The sequence below is a fragment of the Chanos chanos genome, chromosome 5 (genome assembly GCF_902362185.1).
Source record: "Chanos chanos chromosome 5, fChaCha1.1, whole genome shotgun sequence".
Taxonomy (NCBI): Eukaryota; Metazoa; Chordata; class Actinopteri; order Gonorynchiformes; family Chanidae; genus Chanos; species Chanos chanos.
In genome coordinates, this window is record NC_044499.1 from 46552217 (window position 1) to 46572499 (window position 20283).

A 20283-nucleotide genomic window follows, 5' to 3' on the forward strand; every position below is an offset into this window, starting at 1 on the left:
CAGAGGTGTAGCCTACATCCAGGCATTTTAGGCTGATCGTCTGTATATTTTTCCTCGGGGTGATTGGAACAAGGTCATCCACAAACATTTTTAAATCGTTTACATGTCTTGTACACAGCACCTATAAAAATATGTTTTTTGTATTGCATTCTGTGTCAGTTTGCAGAGCCAACAGTGAGCACCCTATACATCTGTCTCCTGCTGATCGCGAGGGAGAGCCTTGACTCCTCTCTGAGGAGACATGGAGTCCCAGGGGGATGCTGGGATTGTGGGGCTGCTAGCTCCCAGTCCACAGAGCGAGGCGGTCACCCACGAGCTGGAGGTGCTGTCCCTGCAACCCAGCCAGAACCTTCCCCCGCTCAACGAACGCAAGAACGGTGAGTCTAAAATCAAATCACTTGTTTGCCCAAAAGTGACGGAAACTGCAGACTCAAGCAGTTGTTTTCCTGTCGACTTAATTTTGCTGTGCTTCATTGGCTGTAAACTTTTCGCTTGACTAGAATCTGTTTGGACAGTATGTTGACACTACATAAGGTAAAGTGAAGGACACGGGCCAGAAACTCATTTTGAATTTTTCAGCCTTTTTTTTTTTTTTGTTTTCTGTTCAGGAGACTTTGTGTTCCAGTCTTTGTGTTCTGTTCGATCTGCCGCTGTCTGGCACCGATGACCGATAAAGGCTCTTTGAGCTTAATCGTGTAATAAGAGAATTCTTCTTCCTTGTTATTTTGGTTTACATCTTCAGATCAGAGAAAAAGTTGACATTAAACGTGTTTGATACTCTCATGTGGATCTCATAGACGGCCAGTTCATGCATCTAGATCTCCGCCTGTGGATGTGAGAGTGTTTTACTTTTCCACAGTTCCAGGCTCCAGTTTATCACACAAAATGTCAAAACTGCCAAGTTCAAATTATGGAACCTGGCTTTAATCAGTGACAGACAGGTTGCGGACTTCCAAAAGATTAGATGTTCTCATCCTGATTTATGCTTCTCATAGGCACAGGTCCCCAGAGAAGTTACTAGAAGATTTTTTTTGTGTTGTGGTTGTTGTTCATGAAATAGCCATCTGAAACTTTAGGTTTGCCTTGTTTTAATGAAATACACTCTTCAAAAAGTCGGCAACCATCTTAAGTTTGGTGTTTGGTGTGCAAAGCGGTCATTAATCAGCGACGAGTTTATTTTTTTGCCAGCTGACAGCGCCGGATTGTGAGACAGTGCCTTCAAATGAAAGATGACAGTGCAGTGATTTTGGAATGGGGTTTCGAGCCAGTTTGTAATCACATTTGATTTCATGTAAATCCGTTAATTAATCAATCATAGAATTGCGCTTTTGATTTTTGATGTTTCGCAGATCATAAGTATAAGCCAACCAACTGGCATGTATCAAATGAATGAATAAGTGTAAAAGCAGCTCTGGATCTTTTTTTTTTTTTTTTGCATTTTCTTACTTGGCAATGATCTTTCCTTGCTATTTTTGAGCGGATGACCCTTACCCTACAAAAAGCATAAAATTTGTTTTTTGTGTCATCTCTCGAGTTTTCACACGGACCCTTATCATTGAGATCCCACAGTTTTGGCATTTCTGAGGCTTTTGGAAGAATGTGACTCTGCACTTGATTGGCACTTGAAGGGTAATAGGGCACTCCAAGAAGATGGAGGAATTTTTAGCAAGGCCAAGTTTCTCTGACCAGACGCTACGAAACATGGCGTAACGACAAAAAAAAACAAAAACATTATTCTGTGAAAATCAGGAAATCCTCAAACTAAGAGAAAGTCTTTTTGTGATTAGAATTTTGCAGCAGTAAAAATAGTCTCATTGTGGAAATCTTTTTAATTTAATCGCAAGCACAGGAAGAGACAGAGATTTTTTTTTTTTTTTTATGTTTGAGACAGATTGATTGTTCAGCGGTAAGAACTGTCCGCTTAAATTCTTGGTGTATAATGCAGAACATTTATGTTAAAAGATAAATATAATTTATCAGCGTAAGTGAAAGAGCTCTGGAATTTACTTCAGGATTATCAGCGAGGTTATTGGTCTTCTGAGGCCTGATGCGAGAACGGAGATAACACAGCTTGTAACTCTCAGAAACCAGTCGCTCAACCTTAGCGATGACCTGCGATGATCTTTCTGGGAACAGACCCACGGAGCCTTGTGTGCCTGCGTTGGCTCACAGCTTCAGCCTACCTCAGTCAGACTGTGTAGGCCAGTTTCTCTGTCAGTGTTTGACCACTGGCTCAGTTAGGGGTCATTCTGTCACTGGCTAGGAATTTAAACCGCTCTGACAAGACGCGGCCCCTGTCAATCATTCTGTTTGTGTCGTAGCCACCGGCTAATTATCTACGTAGTCAAGGTTATTTAATATTCTTTTGGGGGGTTTTTTTTGTCTTTTTTTTTGTGGATGAGAGCTATCTTTGGTTTGAAGCGCCTTTTGATTTGCTCACTAAGATAAATCCCAAAGCCTTTGGGTAGAGCTGTTAGGAGACGTGTTTAATAAGATTTGATACGGTAATGGCCAAATATCTTGTCTCATCTCATTTATTTCAGCATAATTCTTTGAAGCCGTTCTGTCTTCCTTGTAAACAAACACATTAAAAATAGAAACGGATTGATAAGTCTCGCTGGAAAAATTTTTTTTACCACAGCTTTCGAATAGGATATATCTGCTGCCGTAAAACTCTGCACTGCCTGAGGGGACGTTTGTACCTCGTAAAGTTTTATGTGAAGTCGGGGAGGTTGTGGGGCAGGGAGGGGTTAATGTTTTTGCATCTTTAGCTCCCTCCTCTCTCCCCGTAGTGGTGGAGCACAGATACTACTCAAAGCGTAAGCAAAGCCTCTCTTCCAGGAGGGCAAAAAGAGGGTAAGAGTGAATGAGAAAACACTTGGAAAACGTCTCGCGAGTCACTCGGTCAAAGCCCTTGTTCCGGCGCGTGGAGTAGCGGCTGAGGCGTAAACAGTTGCCACCTGAGGCTTTTCAGCCCTGCTGTGATCGGCATGGCCTGTCTGGGAGTGGACGCTCATGCTTTCTGCAGAAACAGATTCGGCTCAGGTGCTTCTAGCTCATCTCTTTCCTTTTTGTGATGGGTAATATCAAAGGTTTGGAGGATACTTTTCTGTAATTTGAACTGTTTTGCTGCTGCATTTCTTTCTTTCTTCTTCATCTTTTTTTTTTTTTGGACTGAACTGAATGTATTTGGACTGAATTGAAGGAACTGTGTAAGGACACAATGAAAGTTCCGTGAGGGCATTAGGAAGTAGGTGGTAGTGGTTTAAGTAGGAATATCAGTGTTCTGTTTCTCTGTGACTGTGACCTGCAGTGGTAGATTGTTTTGATTTAACTAACAAAAGTTTCAGAGCAGACAAAACAGGAAAAGTTGGATCCAGATGGAGTTATTGAGTCATTAGTTTCAGCAGCCTGACAGTATCCAGTCACTGCCCCCTGACTCTGATAGTTTGGTTCCTCAGCTGCCTGGAGTCAGTATGCCACATAGGTCAACCTTTTTTTTTTTTTTTTTTTTTTTTTGCTTTTGATGGTCCAGAACTGTATTTATTGCAGTGGGATAGAGATGCAGGGATGCCATCATATTCGTGTTTCCATGCGCCCTGTTGCCGTGAAACAGTAATGGGATTCTGAAAGTCCCTTTGATCTTGGCTCTGCTGACCCTATTTGAAATCATTAACAGTAAACCGATTCAGATCGAAAATGAGTCACTCAGATAAGGAGAGTTTGTTGGCTTTTCTGGGTTAGCGATGATGATAAGGGTTCGGCGCACAATTTTGTGAGATTCCTTTTCCTTTTCAAGCCTGTGCAATGACTATGGCTGTGGTCCTTTGTGTCCCACCTGTTTGAATGGATTGGTGAGCCATAGTGCATTTTTCTCCAGTTATCAGCTTCAATATAACTCGTACTCTAGTTATCTCTAGTTATGGGACAGTATTGAATGCTTCCCAGTAAAAATTGATTTTTTTAAAAAAAAAAATTTTTTTTGGATTAAATCAGAAAACTAAATTACCACTTGTACACAATCTTCTCCAACATCAGTGATTATTTTAATCAGCTAGGAATTTCACAAAACACAGCTCATTTTAGTGTATTTTGCCAAGTCCCAAAAAAAAGAGAAAAAGTGATAGATTATGTTCCCAATGCGTTTAGTTCACCCTGAACAATGTAAGGATCACTTCAAAGGTTTTGAAGCATGTGTGTGGGTAACAGGAAGTGTGTCCACTGTTTTCAATAGTTAACTTATGTAATGTTGGCTGGCTGAAAAGGAAGTCTGTCAGAATTCTTTCATACAGAACTTTGCCTTGCCTTTGTGTTTGTGAGTGTGCGAGTGTGTGTGTGTGTGTGTGTGTGTGTGTGTGTGTGTGTGTGTGTGCATGCATGTACGTGAGTGTGTACATGTGTGTCTGAGACAGAGAGTGAGAGAGTGTGTGTCTGTGTGTGTGTGTGTGTGTTTATATGTGCACTTGTGTGTGTGTGTGTGTGTGTGTGTGTGTGTGTGTGTGTATGTGAGTGTGTGTCTCTGTGTGTGTGAATATCTGCACATGCTAATCAGGTGGAAACATAGTCACATCCTGTTTTGGGCTGTGGTAGAACACAGTTGGGCTGTACTTGCTAAAGGGACTAAACGTCTGTTCTCTCTCACAGTGCTCCAGCTCCGACTCCAGCAGAGACGCACTCGCGAGCAGCTGGTTGACCAGGGCATCATGCCACGTGAGTACAGATATTCCCTATTAATGCACTCTTATATCAGTGCTATACTCACGTCGCAAATAGGACCTGTTAGGGCTATTCATACTACTTTGCACATTGTGCGAGTAGTATTTAAAACCAGCTGGTGAGTTTTGCTGTGCCTGTCAGGTTTTATGAATAACTCTCTCTGTCTTTTGTTTATGTTTTTTTGAGAAGAGGTCTTTAAATGCCATTGTTTTCTGTCTCCACAATGTTCTTCTTATAAATTTTCTGAATAGTCTGCCTTAACTCGATCATATTACGACCAAACATGCAGGAACTTGGCATTCAAAAGCTCTCCACAAAGTCTTTCCACCATTACTCATAACCACGTCCATCCAGTGCACGCTCAGATGTGTAACAATCACCTCTGCCTCTAGAATAAAACACATTTGTTCTGTGACTGTTCTTTGACCCAGTGAAAAGCATGAAAGCGTGATATGCTGCTTTATCTTTGGTGAGGTTAGTCACATCCTTTTGTCACTACTGCAGTAAATCCTCTGCCCCAAGTTCAGGAGGGGATTAAGTGATACTAACCTAGTCGTGAAGAGAACACCGTTTTTGCTGACACGGCTGCTGCGTCTAAAGCTCTCTGAAGCTCTTCACCTCACCTTTCAGATGCTGTAACAGAGCAGATGCTTCCCCAACCCCCCCCCCCCCCGACCTCTATTCCACTGATGGGTTCTCAGAGATCAAAAAAAGTGTAATGTGTGTGGTTAAAATGTGTGTGATGGGTGATGAGACTGACGCACCACGTGACGTTGTGCTTGTGACCTTACAGCCCTGAAGAGCCCGGCGGCGTTCCACGAGCAGATTCGGAGTCTGGAGAGAGCCAGGGTAAGAGTCCCACAAACTTCCGTCGGCCTTCTGTGTGTGTGTGTGTGTGTGTGTGTGTGTGTGTGTGGGGGGGGGGGGGGGGGGGGGGGGGGGCTCTCTCCTTCCCCCCCAAAAACCCTCTGAGCACATGCATGGATTTGGGGCTTTCTGCCTTATACGATACACATGGACCACTATGTTACATGAGTAGCTAAAAAAAACACTTTTCAAATGTGTTAGTCATTTACAGCGCATCAAAGAAATCCTCTACCACTGCTTATGTGTTGAGCCGTGATAAGTAGTCGTTTTGTTTATGCTCTTTTTTTCTCCCTCCCTCCCTCCCTCCGCAGACGGAAAATTTCCTGAAGCACAAGATCCGTAGCCGGCCAGAGAGGGCTGAACTTGTCCGCATGCACATCTTACAGGGTAATTCCACCAATCACGTGTTTGGAAACACGGAGCCTCCGTCAGTCAGTCAGTCAGTCTGAAGTCAGGGGCATGGGAATGTGGGAACTTGATTTAGAGGGTCCTACTGCTGGAAGAAACGGCTTTCCTGGCAGATTGAAAACACATTGTAACTTGCTGTCAAATGTTGTGTCAGTCCCAAATGATGAGATTCTGTCCTATCTAAAAAGTGTATTTTTAACTGACAGTATATCAGAGTCGTCTAATGCAGTTCGTGTTCTTATCATCAGCAATTAATTTCTGAACGCACTGCGTAGTTCATGTTGCATATTGTTTTATTGCGTTCGTGTGGCTGCGGTAGTGTTAGTTTGGCGGTTGCCTTTTTTTGTTTATAGCAGTAGGTTTTGTTGATGACTCTGGGGTTTATTTGTGAAATGTGTGGGTGGTTTTTCAGAAACCCACGCTGAGCCATCACTGCAGGCCACTCAGCTGAAGCTGAAGAGAGCTCGTCTGGCCGACGACCTCAACGAGAAGATTGCTCAACGACCTGGGCCCATGGAGCTGGTGGAAAAGAACATCCTGCCCGTGGACTCCAGCGTGAAAGAAGCAATCATCGGTAAACACGGGTTTTGTTAGACCGTGACTGTCCAAACGCCGTTTTGTCATACCGCTCCTCGGCCGCTCGGTCACGAGACGTGAGGATCCTGACCGCCAGATAGCACAGCTTTTTCAGAATGACCGACGTGGAAGAGCCCAGACAGTGCGGCGTACGTTTAAATACAGTGGAAACCGCTTGGAGTGACCCTGTTTTTCCAGATGAAGCTGATCACTATAAGTGGATGATCAATATAACCGTTTCTTTTTTCTTTTTTTCTTTATTTCTCATGCAGATTACCGTCTAATTGACATTTCCATATTTATTACATGAATATAAAGTAGTGAAACGGACAGCGTCGCCATTTACCGAATTTCTGTCAAATCAGTACAGCTGTTTCAAACGCTTTTCAAAGTACAGCACCATACTGTACAAATTAAATTACTGAACTTTGTATAATTCAAATACACTATAATACAGTACAGCTAATTGTAATTCAGTGGGCATGGTGGCGCAGTGGGTAGCGCTGTCGCCTCATAGCAAGAAGGTCTCGGGTTTGATTCCGGGCGGCCAGGGTCCTTTCTGTGTGGAGTTCTCCCCGTGTCTGCGTGGGTTTCCTCTGGGGGCTGCGGTTTCCTCCCACAGTCCAAAGACATGCAGGTTAGGTGAATTGGAGACACTAAATTGCCCCTAGGTATGAATGTGAGTGTGTTCGTATGTGTGTCTGCCCTGTGATGGGCTGGCAACCTGTCCAGGGTGTTTCCCCACCTTTTGCCCTATGAGTGCTGGGATGGGCTCCAGCCCCCCCCCCGCGACCTTAATCAGGATAAGCAGCTTAGATAGTGAGTGAGTAACTGTAGTTCAAATTATAATTAGGCTATAGCCTAAAATATAAAAGTATTGTGCGGTTTAAAAAAAATACAGTGCATTTCTCAATTTTTTAACAGAACTGAAAATAAACTGTTGGCTATCAATGGCGAACTGGTAGCAGAGTTTGACGTCAAACTGACGTCAAAATATTCTGAGGAAGACCAAGTTTCCCTGCTGCATCTCATTGTCTCGTTTTGAGCAGTTTGTCGTAAGCTTTGATGAGTCTACATATGTCACTGAGAGAAAATGACTTTCTCTTTCCCGTCATGATTTCTGTGTATGCAGCATTAGCCTCGGGTAGCTAGCTGAACGCAGACGGGTTACCACGAGGCAAAGTAGGCCCATCAAAGTAACGTTTAAAAAAAAAAAGAAAAGAAAAGAATTACTGTAGTTTTAATTTTTTTCCCATATGTTGTCATGTATAAAAAGACCCAAAACACTATATGATTACTATAAGCGAATTACACAGTTCTGTATTTGTATAGGAATGATTCTGTCCCAAGCCTTTTGATCCATATAAGCAGTTGATCACTATAAAGGGTCAAAAAGAAAAAAAGACAAATAAAACTCTTCCACTGACCCTTAGGTCTGCATTGTGGACAGAAAAAAAAGAAAACATTGATGTCCTGTTAATGTTAATGTCTTGTTTCTTGCTCTGTTCTGTCTCACTTCATTAACGCCATAGATGGTCAGATGCAGTACCCTAAAACCCTGGATGTCTATATGTTTGACGAGGACAGTGGTGATGCCCTTTCCCCTGAGCAGCCTGCCAGTCAGGAGTCCCAGGGATCAGCTTCCTCCCCTGGAGAGGCCCGAGCCATGGAGGTCCTCTCTCCACTCCCCAACAATTTACTGACGGTACACTGTCTCACTCTTACCTGAGATTGCTTGAGCAGAATTATCCATGTTAAACCAGGTTTGAAACGAGCTCTATAAGTACATATGATTTAATCATCTTATTAGCTCCTTTTCCTGTTCCTGCATTTGCTAAATGATCCGTGGAATTTGCCAGTGTGGTGTTGTTTCAGTAGGATCAATGTCTTTGCTGTTAAGGTTAATGTGTCCAATTTTGTTTCCATAGCACTGTCCTCCAGTAACACAGGCTCCAAGTGACTTCCTTAAACCTCTCTCCACCAATGAGCAATCAGTCAACACTTCAGCAGCCCCGCCCACACCAGTCACAACTGTACCTCCCTCAAAGCCTGGGCCTACACTGGTCAAGGTAAATGAGATATAATTTTGTATACCCACAAACTTAGTGTTGAAAAGCATTGTTTTATTAGAGAGGTCAAACCACTGGGATTTACCACCCATTTTGTATATTCAAACTTTTCTCAGTGTCAAGGTCTTGGTTTGTGGGGTTCTTGTTTTGAATCTTCTGTCTCAGCAGTTCCCTGCTTTTCGCAATAGTACTGATAGTCAAAATTTTCTCTCTCTGTCTCACAGCAAAGCCAGCCCAAAGTACCAAGCGACAAGAGCCGTAGCAAGAAGAGCAAGGAGGCCAAGCCGCGAGTGAAGAAACTCAAGTACCATCAGTATATTCCTCCGGACCAGAAACAGGAACCCAACGAGACCCATATGGACTCTTCTTATGCACGGTTACTACAGCAACAACAGCTCTTCCTGCAGCTGCAGATCCTGAGCCAACAGCAGCAGCAGCACTACAACTACCAGACCATCCTGCCTGCTCCCCTCAAGTACGCCCCCTCTCTCTCTCTCTCTCTCGCTCTCTCTCTCGCTCTCTCTGTCTATTTGTCTGTCTGTCTCTCTCTCTCTCCCTCTCTCTGTCTATTTGTCTGTCTGTCTGTCTCTGTCTCTCTGTCTATTTGTCTGTCTGTCTCTCTCTCTCCCTCTCTGTCTCTGTCTCTCTCTTTCTGTCTCTGTCTATTTGTCTGTCTGTCTTTCTCTCTCTGTCTCTCTCTTTATTTGTCTGTCTGTCTGTCTCTCTCTCTCTCCCTCTGTCTTTGTCTCTCTCTCTCTCTCTCTCTCTCTCTCTCTCTCTCTCTCTTGCTCTCGCTCTCTCTTTAGCTGTGTGCTATTGCGGTACCTGTCTCTGGAGACCATGGTGTCATTTGTCCCAGTTGTTCTAGTGTATAGAGTGCTGCTGTCTTTAGCCATCTGCGTTCCATCTTTATCCTGTCTGACTTCATTCATACACTCGTTAAGCCCTTACAGGATTTGTCAGGGATGTAAGCCGTCAACTGTGCGTAGAATGCGGTTGTGTGAATTCTTTTCAAACTGGAAAATATCCGCAGACACTAATATTGTTGTTGCCAATGGTCCACAGGACCATTACCCAGTTTCCACTAACAAATCCTGTTTGGTGATACGTGTTAATGACAGGATGTTGATGATGTTATTCTTCGGCCTTTGCGAGGTTTATTTTGACTTTGGCGTTTCTTGTCCTGCCTCTGCATTGTTCTGTGCCGAGCGTGTTTATTGAACGAGAGCTTTCGGAGGGAGGAAATCGTTTCCTCCGTGGTGTTGACAGATTTTCCTCTTCTGTGCTTCCTCCCCAGGCCTATGTTGGAAGGTCAGAACAACAGTGCCACAGTAGCCATTAACAACACCAATAGCTTGCCAACGTCTATTGTTGTGTCTCTGCCTACGGCCGCGACAGTGCGGCCAAATAACACTGTTACCAACCGTAAGGCAGGTACCTTACCAGCCAATCTGGAGGAAATGAAGGTGATTATGGGCTTTTTTACAGTTACAGACTAGGTTAAATAATTATGTCCTGTAAATCCTCATGTGCCCTGAAGAAGGATTGGTGATGAATTATACATTAAGGCACACACACAGAAGTAAAATTCGTTCTTTCAATAAATTCTGTTTTAGTCACACACCCAAAATCACAGAATTCAGATTGTAACTTAAGAATGGAAACTGAGCTTTGTATGTTACCAGAAAAATGGTGTGTTATGATTCTTGTGTGTAGTTATGATCCTTAATATAAGAAGTGAAAATGACTGAGTGAAAATTAGCTGGAAAGACAAGTGGACATGTTGGCAGAATGGGGCTCTAGAGTCGCACAGAAGCAGAATAGATTATCGTGTTTTAAATTTGGTCATTTCTCTTACATCTTGTTTCGGGTCTATTTTGTGGTGTTCCAGGTGGCAGAATTGAAAATGGAGTTGAAGTTACGTGGCCTTCCTGTGTCTGGCACAAAAACCGACCTCATCGAACGACTCAAGCCTTTCCAGGAGAGCTCTAGCGCTGCCGTGTGTTTGGGCTCCGGCCCAAACACACTGCCAACCAGCGGAACACCCATGGAGGTGTCCACAACAACCTCAGCTGTCTCACCTGTCCAGCAGAGGGCAGCAGAGAGCATGAGCTCCACGCCCCCAGTGTCTCCGGTCCCCTCAGATCTCCAGAGCAGAGAGGACTCCAGGGGTGCGGAGGGCCAAGCCGAGGCCCAAGGCGGTGGCTCCGGCCAGGCGGTGCCTGAGGAAAAGGACAGGCGTTTGCATGAAAAGGAGCGTCAGATCGAGGAGCTGCTCCGGAAGCTGGAGCAGGAACAGCGTCTGGTGGAGGAGCTGAAGATGCAATTAGAGGTCGAGAAGAGGTGCGGGCAGATAGCTTCGCCGGCAGAGAACGCCGCCGTCGCCACCTCCCCGAACTGTAGCAGCCTGGCCTCCGTGCTGGCCTCCGTGAAGACAGAGGGCGCTGCCTCGCCGAACTGCGTGTCGGGCGCCCATACCTCCCCCACGGTGGTGAAACTGGAAGATACCGCTTCCGCCCAAGTGACTGCTACACCTGTGCCCCAGTTCTTCATCAGTCATCAGGGTGTGTCCCAAGTTCTCGGGCAGCCCCAAACTGTCTTGACTGCTCAGCACGGTGGCACCCAGATCCTGCTGCCGGTGTCCCTGCCCAACAACGCCACTACCATCCAGCTGCCTAGCGCAAACGTCAAACTGCAGGTACGGTGGCCAAAAAAATTGTACTTCCGTTTAAAGTTGTAATCATCGTTTTTTTTTTTTTGTTTGATTTTTTTTGTTTTCGTCTTGGCTGACATTTTTCCAACCCGACATTAGGGTTAATTTACGACATATTATCGTAGCGTCGTGGCACGGACCTAATGTTTACCGGGCTGACTTTTGTTTAAACAGCCTGTGCTTCAGGCTGCAGTCTCTCATCCAGGTCCAGGAATTATCCAGACCTCCACTGCTCAGCTCCAGCCTGCCAAAGCAGAGACTTCCTCCCCGCAGCAGCTCATCGGTCACAACCACATGATGCAGGTAAAGCTCCCATCAGTTCACATCGTATAAATAACTGATTCAAATAGCACGACCCTTGATGTGTATAATCACCTCTTCCGGGAAACGGAGCGGTTTGGGTTTTTGCCTCGAAAGCGATGTTACATTCAACGCTTGATCATCTTTGTTTATTATTTTAGCCTTTTCTCGCTCGAGAACACGGATTAAGAATTGTGCTATTGAATAACTGGTTGGAATCCGAGCTATGGAAATAGATCAGTGTCTGGGAGAGTGATCAAAGCAACTTAGGGATAGTTTTATCTGGAGGCTCTGTGATCGTCTAGTCTGGTCTTGCTGTGGCAGAAGGAAGCTATTCATCAGCAGTTGCAGACAGTCCTGGTACTGGCCCTGCTCACAGACTGTACAGTGATGGACCTGCATTTGGCAGGAAGACTTTGTGCTTGGGCTATGTGAGCAGCAGCAGAAGATGGATGCCCATTCCAATCTCATTAAGAAAGGAGTCTGGCTGCAGTCCCTAGGCACAGCTGTTGTAACCAGAGCACAGTGCTGGTGATGAGCTGATAACGCTCTCACTGACAGCTCTGCATGGCACACGCCTGCCAGCGCAGAGCCACTTGTCACCTGAGGTGACCCCTGTGCGTGCCAAACAAGGCTGGTCTCAAAACAACCCAGAGAGAATTCGGTTGGGGGGGTATAACAGCACTTAACGTGGACACTGAGCAAAAGCACTCTATCCTGAGATTATTATTATTATAATAATTATTATTATTATTATTGCCTTTTTTTTATCATTTTCATGACTTTTTCATTGTTTCTCATACAGACTCTACCTGTATGTACCAACACTGGGTCCGGTTTCCAACATCCCACCAATGAGAACAAAGCAGGCCCTGACATGCCTCAGTGTTTCCTCAGCAGCTCCCCAGAAAACAGAGCCTCAGCCGGGACCTCCCCAGGTCCATCCAGCCTCGCCAACGGACCTCTGAACGTGGTAACCCAGCTTTTCCGCTTCCTCTGCGGCATGCCGTTAAACCCCAGAGTAATGGATTATCGTAGCTGCTGCTAGCGTTTTTGGGGTTTTTTTGTCTGGTTGAATCCGTCGAGCACAGTGAAGGAATGTTGTTTGTTTTGTTTTTTTCTTCCAGTCCCCGTCGCATCCCCCCCCCAGCTTCATCCTGCAGCCCTCTGCCTTCAGCCAGGCTCCAAAGAACAAAGAGCCACCCCAGTATGAGGAGGCGGTGAGGCAGAGACGCAGCCTGCAGAACCCTGCTGTCTCACAGGTGACCAGTCTTAACGCTAACCTCTTCATTAATGAGAGAATAAGAGAGAAATCGTTATGTGTACGCTTACAAAAAAAAAAAAAAGTAATTCATTCAGTGAAAATTGTCTTCTTTCGTTTGTGGATACAGGTTCCCACGGCGACGAGTCAGCAAATGGATGATCTGTTTGACATCCTCATTGAAAGCGGAGGTTAGATCTTTTCATTTCCTGACGCATGCTTTTAGCGTGGAGATAATAAGAGCGGTTTCAGTCAATGTAGTAGTCAGATATTCTTACATAGGATTGTCCGTGCGAGTGAACAGACTGAAGGCTTGCTGGCCGGAATTGTCGGTATTTCTTTAAAGGATAAAAGGAGTAAATTGGAAACCTTATTTTGGCTTTACTGCCGTGTCTTCTGTTAAGAGTTAGCTGCTGCCAAAAAATAGATAGCCTCTTCAAAAACGACGGAAAGTGATCAGGGAGCAGAAGGATCCAAATGTTCTTCAGAAATCCATCAAAATACTTTTCAGATATCAATAAATCTCTAGTGTAGCATAATGCAAGTTTTATGTAGGCAAATGAAATTGCAGTGATGCAAACAAACATCAGAGAGGTCCTTGTTTGCCGATCTGGCCCTTCTGCATTCGTTGGCTGACAGTGGTCGTCAACTTGGACCGTGACCAACTGACCAATGAATGACATGCGTATGGGTCGGCTCATGTCAGACATTTGGACGGTGTCCCGTATCCGCTGCTGGAGATAGTGGAAACTCTTTGTTTAGTGATTTGTAAAAGGAAATGTCTGCATGTTGTCATTGTTTTATTACACACTACGTTACCACATGGATTTGCAACACCGAACATTTGGTTATGTTACATGACTGATGATTTTTGAAACTCTACGATTCTTCTATTTTTGCTTTTCTTTCATTTATGGTCATATTGGAGACTTTAAGCGGCAGCTTTTTCCTCACAGAAAAATGATCTTTAAATGTCCTGTCAGTTGTGGTCTTTATTTTTCTTGAAGTGCATTCACACTGTGTTCGTTGTCAAGATTGTTTTTTTGTTTTTTTTTTATCTTTACAGAAATCACTCCGTTTAGCCAGCAGGATCCTTCTTCTGTCTCTAAGATGATGCCTGTTACTGCCAGCATCACCACCCTGCCTGTCAACACAGTCCTGTCGCGACCCCCAGCCCAGGTGCATACGGCCCCGCTGCCAGTGCTCAACGTGGAGCCAATGCCCAGTCTGGCCTCCCTGGCCTCTGACAACCAGCTGGAGGCTCTTTTAGAGGGTACACTGGTGGGGGAGTCCGGGTCTGAGCCGCGGACTTTGGGCCTGCTGGAAGAGCTGCACAGCCAGCTCCTGGATCAGCCCCACTCCCCTATGGACACGTCGGAGCTGAGCTTCAGTGACCCTCCTGTCCCCTCTTCTTCCTCCTCGGCTTTCAGCCTGCAGGACGCAGGCCTGGACAATATGGAGTGGCTGGACATCACCATGCCTGGGCCCATAGGAACACTAAACCCTCTGGGCATCGCCTCAGACTTCTTGGACACACAAGATCTTCAGCTGCACTGGGACTGAACCCCCTTCCTTGTTCAAACACACATGGACACACAAACACTCATTCTCTCTCTCTCTCTCTCTCTCTCTCTCTCTCTCAGTCACACACACACACACACACACACACACGCATAATTACACACACATGCACTAGTCCTGTGCCCAGACTTGCAGTGTATGCTGGGATAGAGAAAGAAGGGAAATTTGGATTAAATTCCATCCTGAGTGTTAGAGGTTGTGAGGAGGAACTCAGTGTAGCCTGTGATGATACTGTCCTCATGTTCTGAGACAGCACAAGGGTGTGTGCGTTCGCCTCCAGTCCTAGCCCTAGGCAGCTAGAACCAGGACGCACAGTACGGGCCGTGGTCCTAACTGTCGCGGTCTTCATGGAGCAGCCTAATGTCGTGGTATGGAGTTACTGGTTGAGGAAGATTTGACTTTTTCATGGGCTGCCTTTGGCTTTAGCCTGATTTTATTCTCTCTTCATTTGTGCCATGTGGAGAGGGGACTGCTCTCAAGTTGATCGAATTCTGCTGAATCACAGCACTTGCAATCACGTGCCATACACCATCATTCACAAAGCTGTTGAAACAGACAACTACCTACGCTCCACCTAAGATTGCGTACCCATGGAAACAGCTACCCAGATTACGAAGAGCATGTTATGAATAAATTGCTTCTTTTTTTTTTTGCACAGATTTGAGCAAAGGCTTAGAACACTGACCCCTTTTTATCTCTGTGGTCTTTATTTCCACATCGTCACTCCCCTCAGTGTGTCAGACTGGGCACCTCTTTATAAAGCAGATACACAAAGGCTGTGTTGCACTTAGAACGTAGTACAATTAACTTAATGTACCTCATACCGTCAGACGTCACAGTCTGAACTCGCAGTTTCTCAGACAGTTTCTGTGTGTGTGGGTTATATTTTAATTTTAATTTTTTTCTTTTCTTTTTTTTTTTTTTTTTGTGGTCTGAACTCCCAGCTGTCTCAAACTGTCTGTGCTTTACTGCAGTCTGACTCAGCTTTCACAGTCCATTTTTTTTTCTTTTAAACCACAGTCAAAAACTCACAGCTGTCTCAGACTATGTCTGTTAAAACACTGTCTAAACTCACAGCTTTTTCAGACTGTGTGTCTTAATACAGGCAGAACACAGCTTTCTCAGACTGTGTTTGTTAATACAGTCCGAACACAGCTTTCTCAGACTGTATGTGTTAATGCAGTCAGAACACAGCTTTCTCAGACTGTGTGTGTTAACACAGTCAGAACACAGCTTTCTCAAACTGTGTTTGTTAATACAGGCAGAACACAGCTTTCTCAGACTGTGTGTGTTAATACACTCAGAACACAGCTTTCTCAAACTGTGTGTGTTAATGCAGTCAGAACACAGCTTTCTCAGACTGTGTGTGTTAATACAGTCAGAACACAGCTTTCTCAAACTGTATGTGTTAATGCAGTCAGAACACAGTTTTCTCAGACTGTCTGTGTTAACACAGTCAGAACACAGCTTTCTCAAACTGTGTGTGTTAATGCAGTCAGAACACAGCTTTCTCAGACTGTATTTGTTAACACAGTCAGAACACAGCTTTCTCAGACTGTCTGTGTTAACAGTCAGAACACAGCTTTCTCAAACTGTCTGTGTTAATACAGTCAGAACACAGCTATCTCAGACTGTGTGTGTTAATACAGGCAGAACACAGCTTTCTCAGACTGTGTTTGTTAATACAGGCAGAACACAGCTTTCTCAGACTGTGTGTGTTAATGCAGTCAGAACACAGCTTTCTCAAACTGTGTGTGTTAATGCAGTCAGAACACAGCTTTCTCAGACTGTATTTGTTAACACAGTCAGAACACAGCTTTCTCAGACTGTGTGTGTTAATACAGTCAGAACACAGCTCTCTCAGACTGTGTGTGTTAATACAGGCAGAACACAGCTTTCTCAGACTGTGTTTGTTAATACAGGCAGAACACAGCTTTCTCAGACTGTGTGTGTTAATACAGTCAGAACACAGCTTTCTCAGACTGTATGTGTTAATGCAGTCAGAACACAGCTTTCTCAGACTGTGTGTGTTAATACAGGCAGAACACAGCTTTCTCAGACTGTGTGTGTTAATGCAGTCAGAACACAGCTTTCTCAGACTGTGTGTGTTAACACAGTCAGAACACAGCTTTCTCAGACTGTGTGTGTTAGTGCAGTCAGAACACAGCTCTCTCAGACTGTATTTGTTAACACAGTCAGAACACAGCTGTCTCAGACCGTGTTTTTTTTTTTTGTTTTGTTTTTTGGGGGGGGTGTTAATCACAGTCTAATCTCACAGCTTTCTCAGACTGTATATTTTTACTGTATCTTTCTATCACAGTGCAGGAACAGCTTGCTATAACATGTAAAAGCCTAAGAGTTGCGGGGGGGTGTTAACCATATCACTTGTTTTGAAGAAGAAACACCATGTTTTTCCGTGTTGTTGTTTTTTTTTTTTTCTTTTTTCTCGATTTTGAAGTGACTTTAATTGTGTTTATTGCATGACAATGCAGATCACTTTGCTGACGAACTTTTATATGCTCTGCTTAAAAGGGATTGTAATGAGGACTGGTTTCTTTTGGGTTTTATTTAAAAGTGGTTTGGCTATGGACTGTTTCCAGTGTAGAGCAGCCTTGGTTGAATCCAGGGTTTGTGTAAATACTTTATACCAGGTTTTGAGTAGATTTCTTTAAGTTCTTTCTTTCCTTTTTTTTTTTTTTTTTTTTACAGGTTTTAGTGGAAAATCTGTTTGTGATACAGTCTGTACAGGCCATTGTGATGTTTAGCTCTGTAGAAAGTTGATTATGTGCGTGCGTGCGTGCGTGCGTGCGTGTGTGTGTGAAAGGGAAATAGAGAGAGACAGAGATAAAGAGCGACAGCCTGCAGCTGTCTTGTGAAAAGAGATGGTGTAAGTCTAGAACACGGTCAGGTGGACCAACCCATAGCTCTAGTCATTTTAGGACTTAGACCATGTGTACTATACTGTGAGGGGGTGTGTCTCCATGAAACTGACTGCATTGTATGCTTTCCAATACAATGGTGCTCTGTTGGTGTGTGCTGTGTACTGTCATGCCAAGTTTGTGACATGTTTTCTTCTTGAAGCCATGGACTTATCCCTCTGTAAGTCACACTCCTCTCTGAACGAGCTTAATCTTCACAAAATGACTCCGACAACCCGGCCGGCGCTTAACAAGTCGGCCGTTCTATTAGTGAAACGAAGCACTATGATGTAGATAGATTTCTTGTGGTGTTGTGATTATAGACCGTTGAGTTTGCCGTCGATATTTCACCGGCCTTTACGAGCACAGGCCATTTGTATGTGGTTAACAAGCTCAGAAAACCCTAAACATGCATTGTATGTATTGATGGCAGCTTTAAAGCGTATATCATTAAGGGAGCCAAAGATCAACTTGGGTGTGTCTACTTTCCCCCCCCCCGCAGTATTATTCTGCCTTCATTCCTTTAACTGAAGTAGTGTTTTGAAGAGTAAGTCTGCAGAGATTTCTGCAGAGACGTTAGTAATAGGCATCGTCCTTGCCCTCTCAATGTGTGTGGGGTTTTTTTTTTTCTTCTGCACAGCGTTCAAGTGTTTTGTTTTTTGTTTTTTTTTAATCTGTCTCTGTGTCTCTGTCTATGGCACTGCACCCTTGCTTGTTGATGTCTGTGTTTATATGTGTTTATGTGTGTGTGTGTGTGTGTGTGTGTGTGTGCGTGTTGTTTTTTTATGTCTTGTTTTGGAGGAATGATCTGTTATTTTGTTTTTTTTTATCATGAAAATGAATTTTGGACAAAACGAACACAAAAAAAAAAAACCCTTGCCAACAAATGTATATAAATTTGATTGGCATGAAGAAGTGTTTTGGCAGCATGCAGGTAATCAAAATGATTCATCTCAAGTTTTTAGATATGAAAAATGTGTCAGCCAAAAAAAAAAAAACTGTCTCAATTGAGTTTTTCTTGTTTTTAAATCCTGTGTCTTGTCTTTTTTGTGTGTGTCTGTTCCTGTATGTGTAAAACAAACTAAATAATTCATTTTTTGTGACAGACCAAACATTGAAATTGATTTGTTTTTTAAACAGAGCAGCTTCATAAATATGCTTTTTAAAGCAGATTTTTTTTATTATTCAGATGGACCACAAGAATGTTTGTCATTTTCAACATGTCCAAGCGAAAAAAAGAGAGAAAAAAAAAAAAAAGGTTTTGTGCCCTGATTTTGGGCGTAGTGACATGGTTCTCACTTTAACGCACAGGCAATATCCAGTCTGCTGGCCTGTAACTTCACTCTTATTAATATCACGGCAACCCAGTTACATTTAATCCAAAGGGAATTTAATCCAAATGTATCAGTGAAAGCTGTATGTTGTATGATAAAATACAGGATGTATGGCACTTTTTACTGCAGTGATGAACTGTTCATCATGATTTAAACAGTCGCACAATGTCAAAGCACCTTTATTTTATTTTATTTTTTTTTTCTTTTATGTTTTTTAAAGAAAGTTTTGTTAACTGTATATATGCCATAGTTCGTTAGTTGTTGTTCTTGGCGTAGGGGTTTATGATCAGCGTTGGTAATGTTTAGGGCTAATCTCAGTTTCTGCTTCTGTTAAAGGCTTTGTACTGTTTGGTCTACAAACTGACCAGTTATGGCCTCTTCAGCTTGACGCGTAGGAATCATGCCAAATACAGATTTGATCGAACAGGCGTCCTCTGCTCGTGTGCGTTTCGTAATGCTGTGTTGTGAGATTTCGTGAATCCTTTTGGGACAAGCTTGACAGGAGACATGCAGAAGGCTGGAGTAATTGCAGAGGCCCAAGGTCTGTATGTGTGTTCTGACGTGACCTTTATCCAGGAAGCATCGCTAAGCTGTAAGGGTTACCAAAGAGGCCAAGCAAACATGAAAAATGTCCTTCAAGAATGTGTTTCTTTCTTTCTTTTTTTTTTTTTTTTGCTAACCGTCAAGAAAGACAAAGAAGGTTTGTGTTTTGTTTATAGTCTTTAAATTTAGGGGGGGTTTGTTTTGTTTTTTGGGGGTTTTTTTGTGGCCAGCTACACTAAATCTGCAAAAACCATGAAGTGTGGGTTTTTTCATTTTTAAAAAGTGAATTGTATCGTTATATAACATTCATAAAGCTACTATCCTTCTCGCAGCAGCGTACCTGTTGTGTAGAGAGACTTAAGCAATAAGTTCGCAAATTTGCATGTGGTATAGGTCGACATACTGTTTACAGTATATGTCAGACATAATATCAATACACTGCCTTGGTTTTACATCTCAGTTTTGTATAGAGCCCAAATTTATCTAAACATTGGGAAAACACTATTGGCATTTTTTCAGTGGATAATTCAAGCTGAGATCTTAATTTTTAATTTGAATTAGTTACCAGCTGTGTGAGTCTCATTTATCAGAGCCAGGGATTTCCGTACATTTTAAATAAATAAATAAATGAATAACACTCCAGCTTGATTTCATGAAAAGGTTCAGCCAGCCCAATCATGCTCTTTTAATTTACGTTGTCAAGGTAAGATACAGTAGCTGTTTCTACACTGGGCAATATAGACACATTGATTCTGCCACTTACATCCTCTGGCGGAGAAAAAAATAAATAAATAAAAAACAAGAACAACAACAGAGGATCAATAATCATGTGTATGCCATACATTTTGCACATTGTGTACATAAATGAATGGATGTAATACGTATTTTTATACATGTTTGGTGCATCCATGAGCTCTATTTTGTGAATAGTTTTAAAGATATAAATATATATATGCTGTTATGTGTTAATAAAATTGGATGTATTGTGGAAGAAAAC

General features: G+C 43.3%; 1 protein-coding gene across 1 annotated transcript; it reads left to right on the forward strand.

Annotated features, from left to right (window-relative positions):
* The first annotated feature begins 207 nt into the window (after positions 1-207).
* Positions 208-14492, forward strand: mrtfba (myocardin related transcription factor Ba). Its single transcript, XM_030774203.1, has 15 exons — positions 208-377; positions 4645-4710; positions 5510-5565; positions 5895-5970; positions 6404-6565; positions 8100-8272; positions 8496-8636; positions 8861-9111; positions 9934-10102; positions 10528-11334; positions 11524-11652; positions 12455-12622; positions 12777-12911; positions 13041-13101; positions 13977-14492. Exons 1-15 carry the CDS (start codon positions 242-244, stop codon positions 14471-14473), a joined length of 3027 nt encoding a protein of 1008 aa, XP_030630063.1. The 5' UTR covers positions 208-241; the 3' UTR covers positions 14474-14492.
* Positions 14493-20283: the final 5791 nt, after the last annotated feature.